Source organism: Xenopus laevis, chromosome 1S (genome assembly GCF_017654675.1).
Source record: "Xenopus laevis strain J_2021 chromosome 1S, Xenopus_laevis_v10.1, whole genome shotgun sequence".
NCBI lineage: Eukaryota > Metazoa > Chordata > Amphibia > Anura > Pipidae > Xenopus > Xenopus laevis.
Window position 1 is genome coordinate 12,572,875 of NC_054372.1, and position 22,924 is coordinate 12,595,798.

Consider the following 22,924-nt stretch of genomic DNA (forward strand, 5'->3'; position numbering starts at 1 on the left):
CCGTTTTTTACTTCCTTGTTTTGTGTCAAAAAGTTACGCAATTTTTCCTCCCCACCCCTAATTTGCATTTGCAAATTAGGATTCGGTTCAGCGGGGCAGAAGGATTTGGGCAAATCCGAATCCTGGTGAAAAAGGCCAAATCCTGGATACGGTGCAGCCGTAATTTTAACGCCAAGAGACGCAATCTCCACTACCACAAAAACCCACCATTGTCCCATTGAGTTAGCAGTCTCAAGTTATATCCCTGTATTAATTGAACTGATGAGAAGCAAAAACAGTGCCCAGATCCTCATCAAGAAGCACAGATCAGTCCTTTTATCTCTCTGCTGAGGATGATGGGAATTGTAGTTAAGCAGTCACACAGCTTCTCTTTCCCCTGTTTCTCTTTAGACGTGATAATAAGCTGATTTGGCTTGGATTTAGGATTTTGAATGAATTTAATCATAAATGAATGTGCTCATTTAACACCTTCCTATTTGCTGGTACATTAATCCCTAACTAAGAAATATCCACCTTTCCCAGCTCAATGCAAACCTCACAGCTACCCCCTCTACAAATCTGTCAGTTCTCTCCTGGGTACCATCGCTGACACTGATCTGTTGCTATGACATTTCACCATGGTAACAAGCATCACCTAATTCACTGTACGGAAAGCATTGGCTCACAAGCCTTTCTCTGGTTCCAGCCTGAAGCAGCCATTCCTGACACGGAGGCGACAAAGGGAAAGGAGAGAGAGAAAGCCGGGCGTTATCAGGTACCCTCTTATGGCAAATAACATGAATATTTTATATATATATATAATAGACACACAGTATTTTACATTGGAGCTTAGACATTAAAAGGAAACAAAGAGGCTGTATGGAGATCGGTGTAATGGTGCTGGGGAGCTGAAATGATTAAGGCGAGGGGGCTTTTAACCCTAGAACTGTTTCTAAATATTGACCTTGGGCATTGGTGGGTCACTATTATAAATGTGCAAGAGACAATGTGGGGCGGCAATTATGAGAGTGTTGTGTGGCTTTGTACAGGGCCAATCACATCCCCTCTAATTACAACACAATGGGCTCATGGTGAGACCCTCCGAAAGCTCTAACATCTGCTCCCCTTGCTGGAGACTGACTTGCAGAGACATTAACAGGTATTTGATTTTACTCTTACTGCCAAGATCCCAATTGTGTCCTATCATCACCCAAGTCGGTCGCTTTCAGGCACACAATGGGTTAATGGATGGGGATTATTTTCCCTGCAGAGACAATAGAGATTCCTAGTTATGCGATGGCACTGCAGCCATTCGTCTTGCTACATTTGCTGCATTTATTTGAACCATTTTCTTTGGCTGCGGGAAGAGACGGGTGTATGTTAACCCTTTACGTGCTGTATTCAGTGGCGTAACTAGATATTACTGGGCCCCACAGCAGATTATTTCTCAGGCCCCCAGGTTGACCAGTTTTACCAATATTTATTTAAATTGTATATCAATTAGGACCTCATGGGGCCCCTATCCCTTCTGGGCCCCCCTGCAGCTGCAGGGTCTGCTTCATATATATTTACACCCCTGGCTGTATTGATATGCGTGCTTGTGGCTTTCTTATAATAATCACAGGCTTGTTTATTCAGGGGACATTTGCCTTTCTCATACAACAATCGTCCAAAAATAACCTTATTTGTCCAGTAGAACGTACGTGAAATAAAAGGATTAGCGGGTGCATTGTGTGTAGACCTGTATTTTATACCTGTCAAATGTGGTGCCCATATGTTGGTTTTGGGAACGATGACAAACGGTATTGTCAGAGGAAGGAAGGGGAGGAATGGGTGACAAGAAAACTTAGTGCTCCATCTGTTGGGAAGAAAGATGATATAAACTAGGAAGGTTCAGCCTGTGGTCCTCCAGCAGTAGGTGGAGTTGCATTTTAATAACAGAAGAAGAAGAACAGAAGAACATTATTAAGTGAAAGGGGGAACTACATGGCACAGTGACGTCCAACTTGCTGCCCTCAGGATATACCGGTAGTTGAATTAGAACTTACACAGGGCTCCCTGCCTGGAGTCTGTGCCTTTATGTGGTCCCTATTCATCTAGAGAAGGAGAACTGCATGGACTTCTAAAGCTTATTATAAATGATCAAATACAATGTCTCCTGAGCCCAGAATGGACCATGGAGACAATAATACAACCTTTGTACTCTCCTATATCAATATATCAGACGACACTGAGATATACAGTATAGGGCCTGAAGCTGGCCATAGATGTAAAGATTTTTAAAAGATCCGATCGTCATCGCGAGACCACGATTATCTCGAAACGATGGTACGAATTGTCCATTGCCTGCTTGGCCCTGCAAACATAGATAGATTGCACTGGGGCCGACAGATTTTTTAACCTGGCCGATCAATTTCCTGACAGATGTCACCCGAAAAATCGTAAGATGTTCGATCGTTCGAATCCCACTATCTTCACGATAATTTCGATGGATTGGTCGGACTTCGCTAAAATCGGTCGTTCGGCAAGAAAAATCTTTGCGTCTATGGGGAGCTTAAAGCTACTTCACATTGCTCATAAACAAGCATTGTCTTTATATCACAATATATTCAAGATGCTCATCCATGATCTCTTCCATCCTATGCTCACTTTCATCTTATTCGTCTTATATTTCATAATTTTTATGACTTTTTCCGCAACTCATATTTACAAGGTTAAAACTCTCTGGATCTTGGTATAGTCTTGTTTCATTGTCGCAAATATATACATATATTTCCTTTGTTGAGCAAATAAGTCACGCAACATATTATCAAAGACACATAATTAACATAGGGAAAGGCTTTGCTGTTGGATCTTGTGTGTGTGTTTGTGGCATAGGTATGGGACCTGTTATCTAAAAAGCTCAGGACCTGGGGTTTTCTGGATATGGGATCTTTATGTAATCTTGAACTCCATACCTTAAGTCTACTAAAAAATAATTTAAACATTAATTGAACCCAATTGGCTGGTTTTGCCACCAATAAGGATTTTTCATTTTATCTTACTTGGGATCAAGAACAAGTCACTGTCTTTAAAAATTAGAATAATTTGCTTAAAGTGGAGTCAATGGCTGATAGAGCTATATATATATATATATATATATATATACACACACACACATTTGGGATGCACAAATGCGGTCTTTGGGGCACCAGGATTCGGATTCGGCTGAATCCTTGTGCCTGGCTGAACCAAAGCCGAATTCTAATTTGCATATGCAAATTAGGGGCAGGAAGAGAAATCACTTGACTTTTCGACACAAAACAAGGAAATTTTTTTTTACTATTTTTTCTTTCCTGCCCCTAATTTTCATATGCAAATTAGGATTCAGAGTTTAAAGGTGTTGGTAGTTCCAGGGGTGTGATATGGAATAAATGGCTTAGGTGCAATTTTTGCTCGCCTACTTTTTCAGCCTTAGAAACACTATTCACTGTAACTATACACAGAATCATTAGTTATGTCCATATTCTGCTGATCCTACACAAGAATTCTGCTGGTCAAGAAGGGATTGTTGGTCTTAAAAACACTCTAGTCCTTCTTGAAGGCAAATTTAACCACAATGTGCTTGTTTGTAATCAGGGCCAAGCAGGGGAGTAACTACAGAGGAAGCAGACCCTGCGACTGCAGGGGGACCCAGGAGGTATAGGGGCTCCACGAGGACCTAATTCATATAAAATTTCAATATTTCAGGCCAATTTTGGGGGCCTCAAAAATCATTTGCTGTGGGGCCCGGTAATTTCCAGTTACGCCATGGGGACAAGGTAGCTAAAGGTAGTTATATAGATGTGGTCAGTAGAATGACCAAAAGAGGGGACATGATAAGTCTATAAAAACTTTAGTAACATATAAGAATACATATATTCAGAGCCGAATTAAGACTAAACAGGGCCCTAGGCAAGGTACCTTCGAACTACCTAAAGTTATAGTTGTAAAAGTAGAACTACTATGCTAGCACATACCTCCCAACATTTTGGAAATAGAAAGAAGGATAAAAAAAGTTTCCTCATGCGGCAATTTTGGCCACACCCATTTTTATGGCCACACCCCCTAATTACCATGTTTATTTTATTTTTGGCAGGTTATGAGAGATTGAACATATTTCTGCGGTTTTTTTTCCTGGCCAGGCTCCTAGAGCTAGACAGGTGCCTAGTGCGCCTAGCGGGTAATCTGGCCCTGCATTTACTACTTTAACTTGCACGTTAGCTCTTAATGAAATGAAAATGCTAAAGACAGTAATTTGTACAGCAAAGGTAAAAGAGCAGAGCTGGAAAATCAATATAACCTTGCCTCTGGAGGGCAACATGAAGATAAAGCAATTAAACATGTTTAATTTTGAGGATAGCTAGATATTACAACTATTGATCTGTGACAAGAATACACTTTTTCCCAGATACAATATTTTAAGGAGAACTAAATCCTAAAAATTAATATGGCTGAAAATGTCATATTTTATATACTGAACTTATTGCACCAGCTTAAAGGGTCAGCATCTCTATAGCAGTGATGATTCACATGAATTTCCCATTTAAGGTATAGTATACGTCTGTGACTTGCACATGCTCAGTGGGCTTTATGCTGTTAAAAGAGAACTATACCCTGAATAGGAATATAGGTAAAAATGTCTTATTTTATATACTAGCCTACAGTTTCAGCTTGTCAATAGCAGCAATGATCCAGGACTTAAAACTTGTCACAGGGGGTCACCATCTTGGAAAGTGTCTGTGACACTCACATGCTCAGTGATTGGCTGTTGAGAAGCTAAGCTTAGGGCTCGTCACTAATTATCCAGCAGAAAATGAGCTTCCCTGGCTGTAATATAAGCTGATGCTACAGGTTTGCTGATTATTAAATTCTGATGCTAATTGCACTGGTTTCTGTGCTGCCATGTAGTAATTATGTGTATTAATTACTAATCAGCCTTATATTGTGACATTTCTATTCTATGTGTACTGTATATTGTGAGTGGGTCCCTAAGCTCAGTAAGTGACAGCAGCACAGAGTATGTGCAGTGAATCAGAAGAAAAGAAGTTGGGGAGCTACAGGGGCATCTTTGGAGACACAGATCTTTACTGCTAAAAGGCTGTGGTTGCCTTGGGCTGGTACAGAAGCACAAAACATAATGTACAACATTTCTACCTACTTTTTTAGTTAGGCTTTAGTTCTCCTTTAACACTGTATAGGTGCTCCAGGTCAGTCCTAAGGAGTGAGAAAGGTATATGGCCGTGAAGCCTGTTGTGTATTTGTCTTGAATAGTTCAAGTTGAATAGGGTTGGAATGGCTGTAAACAGGCAAATATAACTTCAGATGGGTTGGTAGCTTATTGGCCTGAGTATGGTTCCAAACTGACCATATACTGGATCTATCTACATGGACTCTCATTGCAGCGTGTATGTATTTGGCTAGAACAGGGAAAGATCCACTAATGTGACCTCGCCAAATGACCTTATCTTTACATGTGTGTCCAAAGGGAGCTATAAACGTAGAAGTGAAGAAGCAAAATATTTTTAATTAATAAACCTTGTCAGGCACACATCAGCTTATTTATATAAACAATAGTAGTGTTTCTGAAGCGAACACAGCAGTTTTAAAAGCGCTGGGCAACACTGCATTATATTTGTACACTTTAATTTTTTTGATGTTACTGTTCCTTTAACCAGATGATATTGGAGAGGCAGCAGAGGACAAATATCTTTGTGCTCAGTAATGAGACAATGGTTGGAAAATAAATTGCTGTGGGTTGTAACAGTGGAGGGAATAGTAAGGTATGGAAAGGGGAAGGGAGTGATGGCAAGAAACCCTGATACTCCCCTTTAAATCACTTCTTGAGAACAGCAGCTAAGGGATCCGGAGTCTTCCATTACTTAACATGACAAGTCCAATTGCTCTTCTAGATCTTCACTGAAAGGAAATGTACAACACGGACGCAATGTAACATCAATTATACTGACAATGAATTGCTCCGTGTCTGCCAGATCATGTTTTATTAAAATGCCCCGCCTGGAGATGTTTTAGTCACAGGAGTATTTCCTTTGCTCTTGTCACTCACAATGATATCGATCATGATTTATATGCAATGTCCCCCTGGGAAATCAAATGTGTATCTATATATATATATATATATAGTAGTTAAGTAGAAGTAGTTGGCTGGAGAACTAAAAAGACACCTCCGTCATTTTTGTTCAAGTAAAAAATTCGCAAAACGGCGAAAAATTCACGAAACGCATTGAAGTCGATGGGCATCAAAATAATTTTGACCTGCGTCAATTTTTATACGCGTGACTATTTTGTCCAAATGCATCAAAGTCAATGGGCATTCAAATAATTTTGACACTCGACAATATTATGTGCACGACTATTGTGACGCGTGACAATTTTGCCACGAATTTGTGCCTGGCAAATTAATTCGCCCATCACTAGTCTATAACTACTAATTTCATTTCAGCTTCTCATTTGCTGAAAATACATCCGACCCCTTCTGTACATTACCTTTTGTAGCCGCCCAAATAATCTCTATTTGCTTCAGAGGAGCATTGGGCAACTTCAGTTTCTCACTGTAAAAACCGATGAGATTCTCTGTTGTTCTGTAAAACCATCAGTTTTTGTATAAATATGTATTACGTTTATTGTGGGATCCCTTTATATCAGGGCTGTCCAACCTTTTGGCTTCGTGGGCCACATCGGAAAAAGAAAAATTGTCTGGGGCCAAACATGAAATACACAAACACTTTTGATTTGTTAAATTAAAGAAAATACACAGAAAAGAACTACAATACCAGTTGGTTAACCAGATGGAGCTATAGATATATAGAGTATATACACTGGAATATGAGACACCTGGGTATTAAATAGACTTATTATATTATTATGACGTTTCCTTGGGAACTGAGCGTTTTAAGATGGGCCACATTCATATCTATCCTGGGCCGCATGCAGCCCTCGGGCCACAGGTTGGATACCCCTGCTTTATATATTTGTACTCTGGGATTATATTAAGTGCCTCTTCTCCAGACACCGTATAGTACCCTGTATATATATATATATATATGTGTGTTTACGGTATATGTAGCCCATTACCTACTATTGAGAGAGGGTTGATCCCTGCCATTTGGAAGGAGCTACAGGGTCAGACCCTTCTACCTTGCTTAATACAAGGGAAACTTGTTCTAAACATAACATTTATATTGATATAAAGTGGGGTTTTAGTAAGAACCTGATCAAACAAAAACACTGATACTATTGCCATATTCGATTTGCAATGTTATCTTATATAGGCCTTATTGATTATGTTATCTTATTATTGGGTCCTATATTATTACCTGTGTTATCTTATTACTGGGCTCTGTTTTGTTATCCGTTTAAAGGCCCCCATAAACGGGCCGATATACAGCTGCTGACAGACCGAGTCGGCAGCTTATTGGCCCGTGTGTGGGGCCATCCAATCGGCGTCCCCGATCTATATCTGCCCGAAAGTCGGCCAGATGTCGATCTGGCATGGTTAAAAATCCCGTCGGATCACGGCCGTATCTGTTCGTTGATGCAGAACCCGTGATCCGACTGCCTGTATCACCTCCATTCTGATCTGATCGTTGGGCCCTAGGGCCAAAGATCGGATCAGCCCTATATCGCCCCCTTTAAATATCGGGGAGAGATCCGCTCGTTTGGCGACATAGCCAAATGAGCGGATCTCCCTGTGCATGGCCACCTTAACTTTTTATTAGGCCCTATTTAATGACCTGTTTTAACTTATTATCAAGGCCCTATTTAATTCCCTGTTTCATCTTATTATTAGTCCATATTGAAATCACAATTTTGTAGGCCCTATCCTATTTTAGGTTCTATTTCATTACCTCTTCTATCCTATTATTAGGGTCTACAGTATGTAATTACCTGTTTGATCTTATTATTAGGCCTATTTGACAGAGTGATCGTATTATTAGCCCCTATATAATTACCTGTTTTATCCTATTATGAGGCCTTATTTGATTACCTGTTTCATCATTAGGCTCTATTTAATGACCTATTTTATTTTTTTGTAAATGATAAAACCTATTATTGGATCCCATTTTAAATGCAAATTTACCTTATTATTAGGGACTATGTATTACTACCTGTTTTATCTTATTATTCATCCCTATTTGATTCAGGGTTGTATGTTATTATTAGGGCAGATGTGATTTTCTGTTTTATATTATTATTGGGCCTTATTTCATCTCCAGTTTTATCTTAGTTATTTTGTATCTTTATAGAGTGAATATGCTCTTCTATACAAATTAATATATTCACTGGCCATTGACAATACATTTGCTCTTTCCTTTGCGTCTAACCTTGGAGGTGCGCCTGCTGCTTTTTTTGTTTAAATCAGCATGGGATTCACATAGAGGCCTCTAGCATTTGGTCCAGGAAATCAAATAGGGCTTTTCTAATGAGATACAACTGGAAATCAAAGAGGCCTGTTACAGTGAGGCTGTGATTATCTACCTCTACCATATAGAAACCCCTGTCAACGGGATATTAATGGTTGCTGCATCCTGGTCGATTTCTGGGCTGAGCTCTGCTTTGTGTGGATGATTTCCCCCATTACCTTTCCTTCTGAAACTAAATAGGATCAATTTTACTGACAGATGGAAAAAACCAAAGATTCAATGATTTGAATATTGTGGCTCTCCAAATATAAAGCTAGAGGGGGCTGCTCATAGTACTACTGTGGCATACCTCCCAACTGTCCCGTTTTCAGCGGGACAGTCCCTCTTTTGACAGCTCAACCCGCAGCCCCTCGTTTGTTCTGTAGAGTCCAGATTTTCTCTGCACTGAACAGCTAAACCATGAGGTACAAATGAGATACTTTGTAACAATTTTGTAACAATTTTATAACAATTTTGAGATAAGCAAATAAGTAATTGTAACAATTTAGGAAGTCCCTTGGGAAAAGTTAGACTCACAGCTTAAAGGGCAATTCACTTTCATTAGCAAAAACTAACTGAAAAAAACACAGAATATGTTCAAACTTTCAAAACCTGGGCAAAAAATGGGTGTGGCCGCGCAATGTGCAGCAAATTTTTTGTCCCTCTTTCTATTTCCAAAATGTTGGGAGGTATGCTGTGGTAACCAGCACAATAATTTATATGGAGCCTTTCTGAATAAAAAAAAAACAATTATTTGCAAACAGTCGTAATAACTAAATTAGATTCAGGAATACAGATTATTATATATAATGCTGGGCAACCCTGGCATAAGGGCTGTTTATTAATAAAAACTAGTACATTGTAGCATTGAGACATTTTGTGCATACTGCTACTAAAAGATGCCTTACCCTTTAAACAAAACAGGGATTGTTTGTCCATATATTACAATATATTTAAGCTGGCCAACTACGTCAAAGTCATCCCATATCTGGCCAGTCCTACACTCAACTTTCTACTTTCAACTTTCTCAAACTCTCTACCCCCCAATAAAGAAACTATTGCAGTCCAGTTGCTGCCTTGGATTTGTCCCACACCTTCATATTTTCTACAGTTTGACTAAACTGGGATATCAAGCACAGGATACCCCGTGGGAAAATCCGACTAAGAGACTAGGTGAGCTCCGCGTGTATTCTTATCTACACTCAACTTTCATCTGATTCATTAAGAATTCTATTGCTTCATTTTACACAGGGACTAAGTTTTACCTGCAACTTACTAGCTGCTTTCAAAGTAAAACCCCCAAACTTGGCTGCCCTTTTATTAGACGCCAGTGGGATCACCTGACTATAGTTGGGTAGGGTGGGAGCTACAACATGGAGCTGGTCACTGCTCCTGTATAAACTATAACAAACAAGGGAAAGTTGTGCTCACCACTAATTTTTAAAACCATTATGCGGGGGTGCAATGAGGGTGTGACCACAAAATACATATAGTCAAATACAAGAGTCCTCTGCACTCAACCCATTATCAATATATTAAGGACACTACTAAATATGCTTTAACCTTTAAACAAAACAGGGATTGTTTGTCCATATATTGCAATATATTTAAGCTGCCAACTATGTCAAAGTCATCCCATATCTGGCCAGTCTTATGCTTAATTTTCATCTGATTCATTAAGGATTCTATTGATAATGGGTTGAGTGCAGAAGATCTCAAACTCTGTTTCTATCCATGGATAATTTGCTATTTATATTGCTTCCACATTTGCTGCCCATTAATCATGTCATAACATGCCTCTGTATCATTGTATTCCTCTGTAGGTGTTCTGATCCTATAGATACCAGGCGATGCCTTCCAGAAGCACATCAAGGTGCATCTACTCCAAGCTCTTCCTCATGCTAACGATGGGGCTGCCTTTCATGAAGCTGGTCTCAGCAGAAGAACCCTCTGGAACCACTATCCCCCCAGAAAGTAAGTGCAGTGCATTACTCCTTGCTGGGAAGAGGGTAGGGAGGCCTCTACTAAGGCCTTCTATTGTCTTGTCCATTGTTTCCTACTACTGCTCATATGATTATAATATGGTTTTCCAAATCCTTTAATCTCATCAGTGAGCTTTTGTGTAAGGCAGCAGATGCTGGCAAGGCTTACAGTTTTAGTATTGCCTAAGAACGGATGAGGTTAACCATTTCACTGCAGATAAGGGCTCATTCAGGGGCGTAACTACTGGGGGTACAGGGGTCGCACCTGGGCAATGTTAGTGGGGAACAGATTCTTTACAGAAAGAAAGTGAACTTTGCTACATTGTTTCAGTGGTGTGTAGTCAGAAACAGCAGTGAAGAGGAGAGCAAGAGACCGGGTTCAACAGCAATTATATTTAAATATACTGTAACTCCAAAATATTTAAAAAATCGACAACGAATGCATATTGCAAAATGCATAGAATTACATTTTCTTTCATTAAACAAAATGAAATGGTAGCTTGTAGGTAAAGATATTCCGCTGATTCCACTTTATATCATAGACCATGAACACAGAATTAACTTTTAGTATGATGTAGAGAGTGATATTCTGAGACCATGTGCAATTGGTTTTCATTTGTTATTATTTGTGGTTTTTGTGTTATTTAGCTTTTTATTCAGCAGCTCTCCAGTTGCTAGGGTCCAAATTACCCTAGTAACCATGCATTTATTTGATTGAGAGACTGGGATATGAGTAGGAGAGGCCTGAATAGAAAGATGAATAATCAAAAGTAGCAATAACAATACATTTGTAGCCTTACAGAGCATTTGTTTTTTAGATGGGGTCAGTGTACCCCATTTGAAAGCTGGAAAGAGTCAGAAGAAGAAGGCAAATAATTAAAACACTATAAAAAAATAAATAATGAAGACCAATTGAAAAGTTGATTACAACTGGCCATTCTATAACATACTAACATTTAACTTAAAGGTGAACCCCCCTTAAATGGAAATCGTTGATATATATGAATGTAATTATTGCCCTTGATTTCCCTATACCTTCTTTAAAAAATTATATACATAGTGAATAAAATACCCTCTATTGTAAATTATAAGGATATTATAAGTCGGCTGAGTTCTTTTATACAGGCCATGGAACTCCGAGGTTACTTCTAAAATCCTCATATTTTCCAACAAGGGGCACTTTATTAGAATACACAAGTTTTAGTGAGTCATGTGTTAGAAATGACTTACTCACCATTTATAACCGATGACTTCACTAGTCACCGTTAATTAGGATATAATTTACAAGATATTCATGGCTTTTGTTTATTATATATATATATATATATATATATATATATATATATATATGTATATATATATATATATATATATATATATATATATATATATATATATATATATACATGATATACATATATATGATCTATCTATCATACATCTCCTAGGGCTATTTAGGGGTTATTAAACACTATAAAAATTCATTGCTAATGTAATGGTTAACCCTGCAACCACTGTGCACTGGGTGACCAAAAAAGAAATGGGAAAGACTGCTGCCCTGCATTATAATGCCTTTGTGGGCACATCTGTTAAGAGGCGCCGGGGTCTGTAGCAACAAGCCATATACTTGCGCACATGTGCAAGTGCTGCACTAGGCATGGGTCTAATATCATATTCATATTTGGAATCTGTGAAAAAACACATTCAAATGGGATGTGTTATCTTTGCTGGAGGATCTGGATAAACGGCTGACGTGGGCAGCTAAAGGGCATATGAGTGTTGATAAATGTAAAGCTATGCACTGAGGATTTAAAAATATACAGGTTGCTTACACCCTTAACGGGTCTAAGATCGGCGAATCCTTGGGGTGCTTGTGGATAATAAACTGATCCTATGATTAAATATCTGCTGTGATACGAAACGCATAAGTTCATGCCTTAACAGAACCAAAATAAATAAACTTGATTTTTATTACGTCTGTGTGGAGGAATGGTCCTTTGAGTTCCTGCTCAACTACATTACAATAACAGACTGAGCCCCATTGTCCTTTATTAAAAGTGATATAAATAATGGTAGTGGAGCAGAGTTATTCTTCCCCATTATAAAGCACAGACGATGCCTCAAGAAAAACAGCAGGAAATCTTTAGTCTCCAGTGCTGAAAAGGGTCAGACTGGATGAGCTGGAGTTGCTTACACTGGAGAAGAGGCATTTGTGGGTGGATTTGATAACCCTGTACAGATATATAAAGAGACCATACAAAAATACAACAAAACATTGCAGCATTCTCTCTCTAAAGTGATGGCAGCAACATTATTTCGTTTCAAGAAAGGGCTGGATGCCTTATTTTTAACAAGAAAGGAAAGGTTAAGGGTACAAGGTTTTATACTCAGGATGACAACTTCCCGTGGACCAGTTAGGTGTTAAGGTGGCCACGGACACAGAGAGATCCGCTCGTTTGGCAATGTCGCGAGGTGGGCAATATTGGGCTGATCCAATCGTGGGCCCTAGGGCCCAACGATCGGATCTAACGATGGCTAACGGGTGGTCGGATTGCGGGACCGCATCAACGAACAGATGCAGCTGCGATCCGACGGGATTTTTAGTCCCGTCTGATCGATATCTGGCCAACTTTCGGCCAGATATCGATGGGGGAAGCCCCATTCATGGGCCAATAAGCTGCCGACTCAGTCTGTCGGCAGCTTTTATCGGCCCGTGTATGGCCACCTTTAGGAAGGATTTACTTTAACAAAGGGTTGAACTTGATGCAGACGTGCACATTTTTTGGAGACAAGGGCATGGAAATGAGCCAGGTACAAACAGGGCTGCCTATTGCTGTACTGGTTACATCTGATGTGCAGTACTTACAAACACACACACCTGCTCTTTTGGGCTCAGTAATTAACACTGGGCAAATTTGCACCGAGGCAGAAACCCATAGTAGCCATAGTGTTTTTATTTGTTTAATGTGCAGCTGGCAGAAAAAAAATCCAGTCAATGATTGGTTGCTATGGGTTGCTGCCCACAGGCAAATACAGGGGCGTAACTAAAGATGAAGCAGACCCTGCAGCTGCAGGGGGGACCAGGAGGTATAGGGGACCCATAAACCCTAATTCACATACAATTTCAATAAATATTGGTAAAACAGGTCAACTTCTAGACATTTGGGGGGCCTGGGCAAGCTAGTGTTAATAAATGCATCCAGTTAGTTCATTTATGGAGCAGAAGTCTGAGTAGTATTAGCCATGTATGAATTATGGAGAAGAGTAAAGTAGAGGTGTTACATATATTCACTAGTGCAGAGGTTAATGTTCACAGGCGACCTCAGGCTCAGGTAGTGCCACCAAATAAATATATCTTCAGAGCTTGCCAAGAGATAGCCATTAGCTAGAATAAGCTATATAAATACCCAGATATTTCACTTCTGTTTAAAGGAGAACTAAAGCTAGTTAGAAATGTTGTACATTATGTTTTGTGCTTCTGTACCAGCCCAAGGCAACCACAGCCCTTTAGCAGTAAAGATCTTTGTCTCCAAAGATGCCCCAGTAGCTCCCCATCTTCTTTTCTGCTGATTCACTGCACATGCTCTGTGCTGCTGTCACTTACTGAGCTTAGGGACCCACTCACAATATACAGTACACATAGAATAGAAATGTCACAATATAAGGCTGATTAGTAATTAATACAGATAATTACTACATGGCAGCGCAGAAACCAGTGCAATTAGCATCAGAATTTAATAATCAACAAACCTGTAGAGTCATCTTATATTACAGCCAGGGAAGCTAATTTTCTGCTGGATTAGTGACGAGCCCTAAGCTTAGCTTCTCAACAGCCAATCAGAGCCCACTGAGCATGTGAGTGTCACAGACACTTTCCAAGATGGTGACCCCCTGTGACAAGTGTGAAGTCCTGGATCATTTCTGCTATTGACAAGCTGAAACTTTAGCCTCGTGCAATAAGCTCATTATTAAAATATGGCATTTTTAGCCACATTAATTTTTTGGGTTTAGCTCTCCTTTAAAGGGACACTCTGATGACCATCTTAAAACCCCCTGTGCTGCTTCAGATATGGAGCAGAGACATTACTTAGTGTGTTTGCAGCTCTATCTTGTGCCCCGGGGACTTGTTGGCTATGTGAAAGCATGAGAACATGTGCCGCGGGCAGGATGGTTGCTTTGGACACATCATGGGGGGGGGGGTGCTGGGAGTTGCACAGCTTGCAAGTCAGGTTTCATGGTTATACTAAGCAAAGTAACATTTTTATACTTCCCTTCCACTCAGTATCTATATTTTAGGTACTGGTCTCAAACTAGTTTATTTTGTTTTTCTTTGGGTACAAACACTTTAATATTTACTGAAGTTTTCTAATGCTGTATTTGTTGTCAGGTCGCCCCTGTGTGGATTGTCATGCCTTTGAATTCATGCAGAGAGCACTGCAAGACCTCAAAAAGACAGCCTACAATCTAGACTCACGGGTAGGTACCAGGTCCTGTCTGTATCATCATTCTGAATCATGAGCAGCTGATCTGCCAATGGGGAGGTACTGTACTTTCTAAACTCAAGGGCAGGTACCAGCCTTGTCTGTATCATCAATCTGGAAAAGAAAAACAGAACGGCCAATAGGAGGTACAGTCTAGACTCATGGGTTGGTACTGGCCTTGTCTGTATCATCATTCTGGATTATGAGCAACAGATCAGACAATAAGAAGTACAGTCTAGACTCATGGGTTGGTACTGGCCTTGTCTGTATCATCATTCTGGATTTTGAGCAAAAGATTGGCCAATAGGGGGTACAGTCTAGACTCATGGGTTGCTACTAGGCTTGTCTGTATCATCATTCTGGATTATGAGTAACAGATCTGCCAATAGGAGGTACAATCTAGACTCATTGGTTGGTACTGGACTTGTCTGTATCATCATTCTGGATTATGAGCAACAGATTGGCCAATAGGAGGTACAATCTAGACTCATGGGTTGGTACTGGCCTTGTCTGTATCATCATTCTGGATTTTGAGCAACAGATTGGCCAATAGGGGGTACAGTCTAGACTCATGGGTTGCTACTAGGCTTGTCTGTATCATGATTCTGAAGTTTGAGCAACAGATTGGCCAGTAGGGGGTACAGTCTAGACTCACGGTTGGTACTGGCCTTGTCTGTATCATCATTCTGGATTATGAGCAACAGATTGGCCAATAGGGGTACAGTCTGAAATCACAGGTAGGTCCCAGGCCCTGTCTGTATCATCAGTCTGTGTCAATAGCAACAGATCTGCCAATAGGGAGACTCATATGTATGTATTCTGCTTCTCTCTGGGTATCAGTCTGACTTTTGTTCAGTAGCAAATTGGGCTGGCATGCCTAAAGAATGAAAAATCACCTACAGTGAATGTATTTGCTTTATTCACCTGAGCTTCATTTCCCTTAGATTTGTTTTACTGAGATGTTGGTACCATGGGAAATCACTATCTGGGGCTGTGTTGTTGTACCCACTGGAATATACTGGCCCTATATAAATAAAATATAATAAATAATCTGTTGAAGTTGAACTGGAAATAATATTAATAACAACAATAATAATATGCATTTTCCTCTCCCCTCAAAGACAGAGACCCTTCTGCTTAAGGTGGAGCGGAGAAGCCTCTGTGACTGCATCACGGCCGAGGGCTTGAGCTGAACTTCTCCCACCTTGGACAAGGACAGTCTCCCTTAACCCTTCTGCTGCTGGAAAGAGCTTACAGCCCATTGCTCCGGAGTGTCTGGCAGGTCCCATTGGCAGCGAAAGGGTTAAACACTGAACATGCCACGAACATCGATTCCCCACAACATCGTATATCACCTTGACACTGTAATGTGCATGTATGCGTGCAAGAATTTCTTAATGGGGTTCTTAGAATAAAATCATTGGGATCTTTTTACAAAAAATTATTTTTTATGTCCAACAAGTTAGAGTAATAGATTAATGGGTCAGAAAAATACTTTCCTGGCTTTAGGGATGATTTTAGGGTAGGCTTGCGGGCGGTGACATCACGGGGGCAGGATGACATCAAGGAATGTTGGTGATGTCAAGGGCGGGGGTATGATGTGACCATAGGCTATTAGTCAATCTAATAGAGTCCTGCCCAGTTTTGCCAATTTAAAAAAAACAGGGCAGGCACTTTTGCCCCAGACAGCCCTCCCAAAAACTAGGCTTCCGGGTCAAAACAAGCAAGTGACACCCCTATTTTAGGGTAGGACAGGGAGAATATTGGCCCCCATAAGCAGAAGGGCCCTTTGGTGTAAAAACACATTTGAGAAAAGCACATTGTACTTATACGAGTGCATACCTCCCAAATGTCCTGTTTTCACAGGACAGTCCCGATTTTAACAGCTCAACCAGCAGTCCCTGATTGTTACTAAAATGTCCTGACTTTCGCTTTGATCTCCTGCACTGAACAACCACAAAAAGATATGTTTCTAAAACGTAATTGGCTTTTGGGAGAGAGCCCAGAATATGTGTCAGGTGTACTTAGATACTTTTGTAACAATTTAAGATAAGCAAGGAAAAAATTGTAATAACTTAAGATAAACAGGTCTCTTGGGGAAACTGTGACTTGCAGCTTAAAGGGCCATTCACCTTCATTAGCAAAACTGCAATAACATATAAATCACGCCAAATTTTGTAAAATGAATATGGCAATGAGGGAGCGTGGCCACAAACAGGGGCAAGGCAAATCTTTTTGCCCCTCTTTCTATTTCCAAACTGTTGGGAGGTATGCGAGTGCACATATTAGTTCAGGTACTTCAAAATGGGTGCAAAGTAGAGCACAGACATCCTCATGGGTGCAAATTAAATCTGTGGCCACCCTTGAGTGTGCTTTAGCTGTGTATTATGGCTGTGTGTGACCAGGATACAACTGCTTGTCTTGTGCCAAAGACACACATGTACCTGGGCAACTCCCTGCAACTCCCGGTTCCTGGTGTAGTTCAGTGCAGCAAAGGATCCATTCAGAGAGGTGATTCTTGCAGCAAAATGACTTGTTATTTACAGAGAACAGTTGCAATGGAGTAATTCACAGACACTTAGATGTCCACAGAATAATAGTAACAGGGTCCAGTTAGGGTCTAACACTCCTGGGGCAAATCCTTGCAGAGAGTAAAGCTTCCTGCCCAGGAATAATCATCTTGGGATCTTGGCACCCTCATTAGTCCTCACCCACTGAGTCCCTGAGCTAGTGATGTACTCACCACGGGGTCCTAACCCCACTACTTCTCCTCGTTGGAGCGGAAACTGCTCACTACATACCCTGAGCTTCTCCTTTGCTCCTATAGCAACTATGACAAAACCTTACTATCATTAAATAACTTTATCTGGCTTAACCACCGGCAGACCTGGACCTGTAATACCTCACAGTGAGCTACGGTCCCAGAAAAGCACATGCTACTTTAAACTGCTGCCACCTAGTGGATAAACCCTTTTCAGACTTTTTCCAATTACTTGCCATTATTTATTTTTTTACTGTTTTTCCAAAATATAAGTTTAAAGTTGAATGTTCGTGTCTCTGGTGTTCGCTCAGTAATTCAGGCGCAGATTCTAAATGGTTAAAATTTTTGCTACATTAGTTGATCCATTTCTCAGCAGCATCTCTGGAGTATTAACAACTATTGTATCAATTCTAACAGCTGCCTTTAATGAAACTGTATCAACTAAATGTATCAATTTAAAACAGTTTACAGGATCGGCGACCCCCCCCCCCTTCCAGAGCTGCTTCAGAAGGTGAAAAATTACACTTTACACCATGTAGAAAAACGGTCACACATAGAAAATAGAAAGTCATTGGAAAAAGTTGTTATTTCTGGTGATCTATCTGAAACCAACTAGTTGTTTGAAGGTGAACAACCCCTTTAATTACTATGGACCCAGGAAAAGGGACATACTGTAACCTGAGTAGACTGAAAGGACCCTTAGGAGCCCAATTACACAGGCCCAGATTTTTAACTCGGCCGCCCCTAGGCCCCCAGAGGGTCCCCCAGAGGGTCCTCACATCGCCCCCACCTTGCATGCATGCGCAGGTTCCTGCCGGAGTACTGGGAATTAGGTTGTGGAAGATTTAAAAAGCTGTGTATCCTCAGTGTTTCCAAAACATTGCGGCTGGACGGCTGAATGAACAGGGTTTATGTTGGACATGCTTTCTGTCTGCTATTTTAATTCAGAACGTGCACGGTTATTGCTTTGCATTATTTATTGCGCTAGCTCCCTCTGGTCCTAATCAGGCTGGTGTTCGCATGCACGCAGCGCGCAGCCCGGAAGAGGAGATCTGCACCATTGTGGGAAAGACGAGAGACAGTACAGCACAGGCGGCACTGCAGGAGCCCAGGTTGGGGACGGGATGGCTACACGCGGCCTTAGTATTATACATTTATTCACAATACAAAAGCTGAGCTCAGCTGCTGCGGTGGGTCAATGTGGGGGTGGTTGCTCTGCTCTATTTTGGAATTGGGAATTTTTCTTACTATAAGTTATAGAGAAGATGTTAGGGGTGCATGCTTGCCGCCCCTAAGATCTTGCCGCCCTAGGCCCGGGCCTAGGTGGCCTCTCTCCAAATCCGGCCTGCAATAGGCGAGACTGCCTGAGTATACGTACCCAAATCTCTGGATCCCTACATATCCAACATGACAACTGGTAATTCTATGTAGAGATGCAATGAATCCAGGATTCGGTTCAGGATTTTGCTAGGATTCGGCCTTTTTTCAGGCGAATCCTTCAGCCCGGCCAAACCAAATTCCAATCGTGTGACTTTTTGTCACAAAACGAGGAAGTAAAAAACGTTTTCCCCTTCCCACCCCTAATTTGCATATGCAAATTAGGATTCAGTTCGGTATTCGGCCGAATATTTTGTGACGGATTCGGGGTTCGTCCGAATCCAAAATAGTGGATTTGGTGCATTCCTAATTCTATGGTTTCCCCAGCAGCTTGTGACACAAAGCAGGTTCCACTTGGACAAAAGGTTCAGTTTAATGGAAAGCGTCCAACATGGTAATAGTAGTGTAATATGGCAACAGTGGGACAGCAAAGTGGTAGTAACACTTTTTATATCAGGCTTGCGCTAACTGCTGCCCAGCAGCTGTTGCTGAAATACAACTCCCAGCCAGTGCCAGGCCAAGTCAGTTGGGTGTCCAAGACAGGGTGATGGAGCATCAGGGAAGGACTGGCCCACTGAGATACCAGGAAAACTCCCAGTAGGCCCAGGTGTCAGTGGGACCTCCTACTTCTGAACATTTGGCCTAATTCATGGTTATTCCCTATTTCTATGAGAACAAAGAGGCTAAATAGATGGAATAATATATTATAGTGTGTAAAGAAAGGAGACTAGGAGAATAGAGGCTGAGTGAGGAGAGGAAGAAAAATAGCACTGAGAGTGGGCCCCTGGTCTAAGGTTTCTTGGTGGGTCCCTGGTGTCCCAGTCCAACACTGTGTGATGCTGGCCAAAGGATTAGTAGATGAGCGGGTGGCCATAAGATCAGCTGGCAGTCAGGTGATAAGGGTGCAGAGTAAGGGGTCGGCAAAGAGAAGACGTACGTGTGTAGCACCTTCCCACCATTGCACCCTAGTCATGTGCCTCAGTCTACCCCTAGTTCCTGGCCCTGCTCCCAGCATCCCACAACAGCTGACGCCTGTAAAGGAAAAGACAGTCATCATTTGTCACAACTGTATTTTTACCTCCATAAATCAGTGTGTGGTGCTTTACAGCAGCTGTGTGTACAAGTGTAATCCTAAATAAAGTCTAATTGTATGGTTCCCAAACAAAATAACTTGCATCAGCCAGAAGCTGCCGAAAATCACAAAGACATCAAAACATTTTGGAACAATTAGTGAGGAAATGTGGGTTTATGTTGTCGTGAGAACGGCAGTCAAATAAAAAGCAAATAACAGAGCACACTTTACGAAAATGTAAAAAAACCTCAAAACAAAACCAAAAAATGTTCTTTAAACAATGTCATTATATAATAATATAATACACTCAGCTCATAGGGAAAATGGGCAGTGAGTGATGCCAGATGCGCTTCGAAGTGAAGAATATATATACAGGTATGGGACCTGTTATCCAGAATGCTCGGGACCAGGGGGTTTCCGGATAATGGATGTTTCCATAATTTGATCTTCATACCTTAAGTCTACTAGAAATTCATATAAACATTAAATAAACCCAATAGGCTGGTTTTGCTTCCAATAAGGATTAATTATATCTTAGTTGGGATCAAGTACAAGCGACTGTTTTATTATTACACAGAAAAAGGAAATCATTTAAAAAAAAATTGGATTATTTGATTATAATGGAGTCTATGGGAGACGGCCTTTCTGTAATCCGGAGCTTTCGAGATAACGGGTTTCCAGATAACGGATCCCATACCTGTACCAATATATGGGGCAGAGATTGAAGCGCAATTGAGTAAGAAGTACATTGAATCTCAGAAGTGCTTCATGTTTTATGAAGGGGGACTGAGCAATACAGGTATGGGATCCGTTATTCAGAAAGCTCAGAATTATAGGAAGTGCGTCTCCCACAGACTCCATTACAATCAAATGATATAATTGTTAAAAAATCATTTCCATTTCCTCTGTAGTTGGCAGACAGTACTTTGTACTTCCAAACTAAGGTATAGGAGGTAAAACGATCCTATTGACTTTAGTTATGATTTTTATTAGACTTAAAGAGGTGCGTCACCTTTAGTTCTACGTTTAGTATTTTATAGAATGGACAATTCTAAACCACTTTTCTTCATTTATTTTTTTATAGTTTTTATTTGCTTTTTTTTACTGACTCTTTCCAGCGTTCACATGGGGGTCACTGACCCCATCTAAACAATAAATGCCCTGTAAGGCTACACATGTATTGTTAGTGCTACTTTTTATTACTCATCTTTCTATTCAGGCCTCTCCTATTCATATTCTGGTCTCTTAGTCAAATAAATGTATGGTTGCTAGAATCATTCGGACCCTAGCAACCAGACTGTTGAAATTACAAACTGAGAGCTGCTGAATAAAAAGCTAAATAACTCAAAAAACACAAATAATAAAAACCTAATGCAAATTGTCTCAGAATATCACTCTCTACATCATACTGACAGTTAACTCAAAGGAGCAAAGTAAACAACCCCTTTAAGGTATGGAGATCCAAATTCCAGAAAGATCTCATATCTGGAAAACCATAGGTTCCAAGCATTCTAGATAATGGATTGTTACATTGTTTATGTTCTGCTTCAAACTAGACACGTGTCTTCTCCTAGCATGGGTTAGCTTTCAGGTGTTTAGACTATATGGGACAGGTTTATCAAGGGTCGAAGTGAAAATTTGAATTAAAAAAAATAGAAAATTCTCTATTTGACTTTGATCATTCGCCATCTAAAACCTGCCGAATTGCTGTTTTAGCCTATGGGGGACCTCCTAGATCCTATTTGGAGTCAATTGGTGGACTTCTAAACTTCTAATCGAATTTGATCGAATACAGTGTTACTTTGATTCGTATGATTCGAATTCGAACGGAAACAGCCTATTCACCCAAAAAAACCAAAATTAGATTTTTTAAATAAATTTCGGTTGCTCTTTTTTTATTCAAATTTCAAAGTTTTTCTATTTAAAATTCGACAATTGATAAATCTGCCCCCTAGATGAGAGAGAAAACAGCAGGAAGTTGTATCAGCTACTTTAATCCTGTAATTATTCCTATTTTAAACCCCAAATATTGTCCTATCTAGGCCAGCTTTCTTGACCCAGTTGCCTGGCATTGCCACCGGAAAATTAGATCACTTTTATTACCCTACTGACCTACTTACATTCTAAACTAAGACAATGCAGGGAGTCACTAGGGGAAAGTAGTAATAGAAGCATCATTTATTGTGCTATTGCTGCAGGTAAGTAATGAGTGGCGTAACTAGATGTTGCTGGGCCCTACAGCAAATTAATTTTAGGGCCTCCAACATATCCAGTGTTTGTCCTGTTTTACCAATATATGTTGAAATTGCTCATCAATAAGAGCCTCATGGGGCCCTCTGTACCTCCTGGGCCCCCCTGCAGCCGCAGGGTCTGCTTCCTCTGTAGTTACGCCCCTGTAAGTAATGTAAGCAAACTCTCTGTGACCTGCAACAGCATTCTTTTATTTTTCTGAGCTCTATGTTTTAAACTCCAGGCAAAGAGAACAAATACTAATAGGTTAAATCCATCGACCTCACCAACAAACAAAAGATTCCTGGTAGGAAAGAGTTAATAAATCAGGAAACAGATCAAACTGCCCAGGAACCTTCTGGAATCCCTGTTGCCAGTGTGTTCATTTATTGAAAGTATATCACACAACTTTGATGCGGTCCCATCCAGTCATTTGACAGTTCATAATGTCACAACGAGCAATGACGTCACAATAAAATATCTAAATATTTAGAAATATCTAAAGGTGGCTATAAAATAAATAAATAAATAACTAAGCTGATATAAAAAATCCAAGGACACAGTTTTCAGGTCAAGGACAAGGAACCAGAAACAGACAAAAG

The 22,924-nt window shown here is 40.5% G+C and overlaps 1 protein-coding gene across 2 annotated transcripts; it reads left to right on the forward strand.

Annotated features, from left to right (window-relative positions):
- Nucleotides 1–648: 648 nt before the first annotated feature.
- c4orf48.S (chromosome 4 open reading frame 48 S homeolog) lies at nucleotides 649–16,324 on the forward strand. Of its 2 annotated transcripts, none has more exons than XM_018243008.2 (4): nucleotides 649–754; nucleotides 10,244–10,394; nucleotides 14,790–14,878; nucleotides 16,005–16,324. In XM_018243008.2, the coding sequence occupies exons 2-4, from the start codon at nucleotides 10,271–10,273 to the stop codon at nucleotides 16,074–16,076; spliced, it is 285 nt and encodes a 94-aa protein (XP_018098497.1). In that variant the 5' UTR covers nucleotides 649–754; nucleotides 10,244–10,270; the 3' UTR covers nucleotides 16,077–16,324. The 2 variants fall into 2 exon arrangements, with proteins under 2 accessions (XP_018098497.1, XP_041435306.1); XM_041579372.1 differs by lacking the exon at nucleotides 649–754 and adding an exon at nucleotides 1,065–1,138.
- Nucleotides 16,325–22,924: the final 6,600 nt, after the last annotated feature.

Excerpts from the sequence above, each read along its gene's own strand:
- c4orf48.S (XM_018243008.2), top strand. The coding sequence starts at position 10,271 with ATGCCTTCCAGAAGCACATCAAGGTGCATCTACTCCAAGCTCTTCCTC. Across the intron at positions 10,395-14,789 it reads AACCACTATCCCCCCAGAAA|GTCGCCCCTGTGTGGATTGT; the intron begins GTAAGTGCAGTG and ends ATTTGTTGTCAG. Across the intron at positions 14,879-16,004 it reads CCTACAATCTAGACTCACGG|ACAGAGACCCTTCTGCTTAA; the intron begins GTAGGTACCAGG and ends CTCCCCTCAAAG.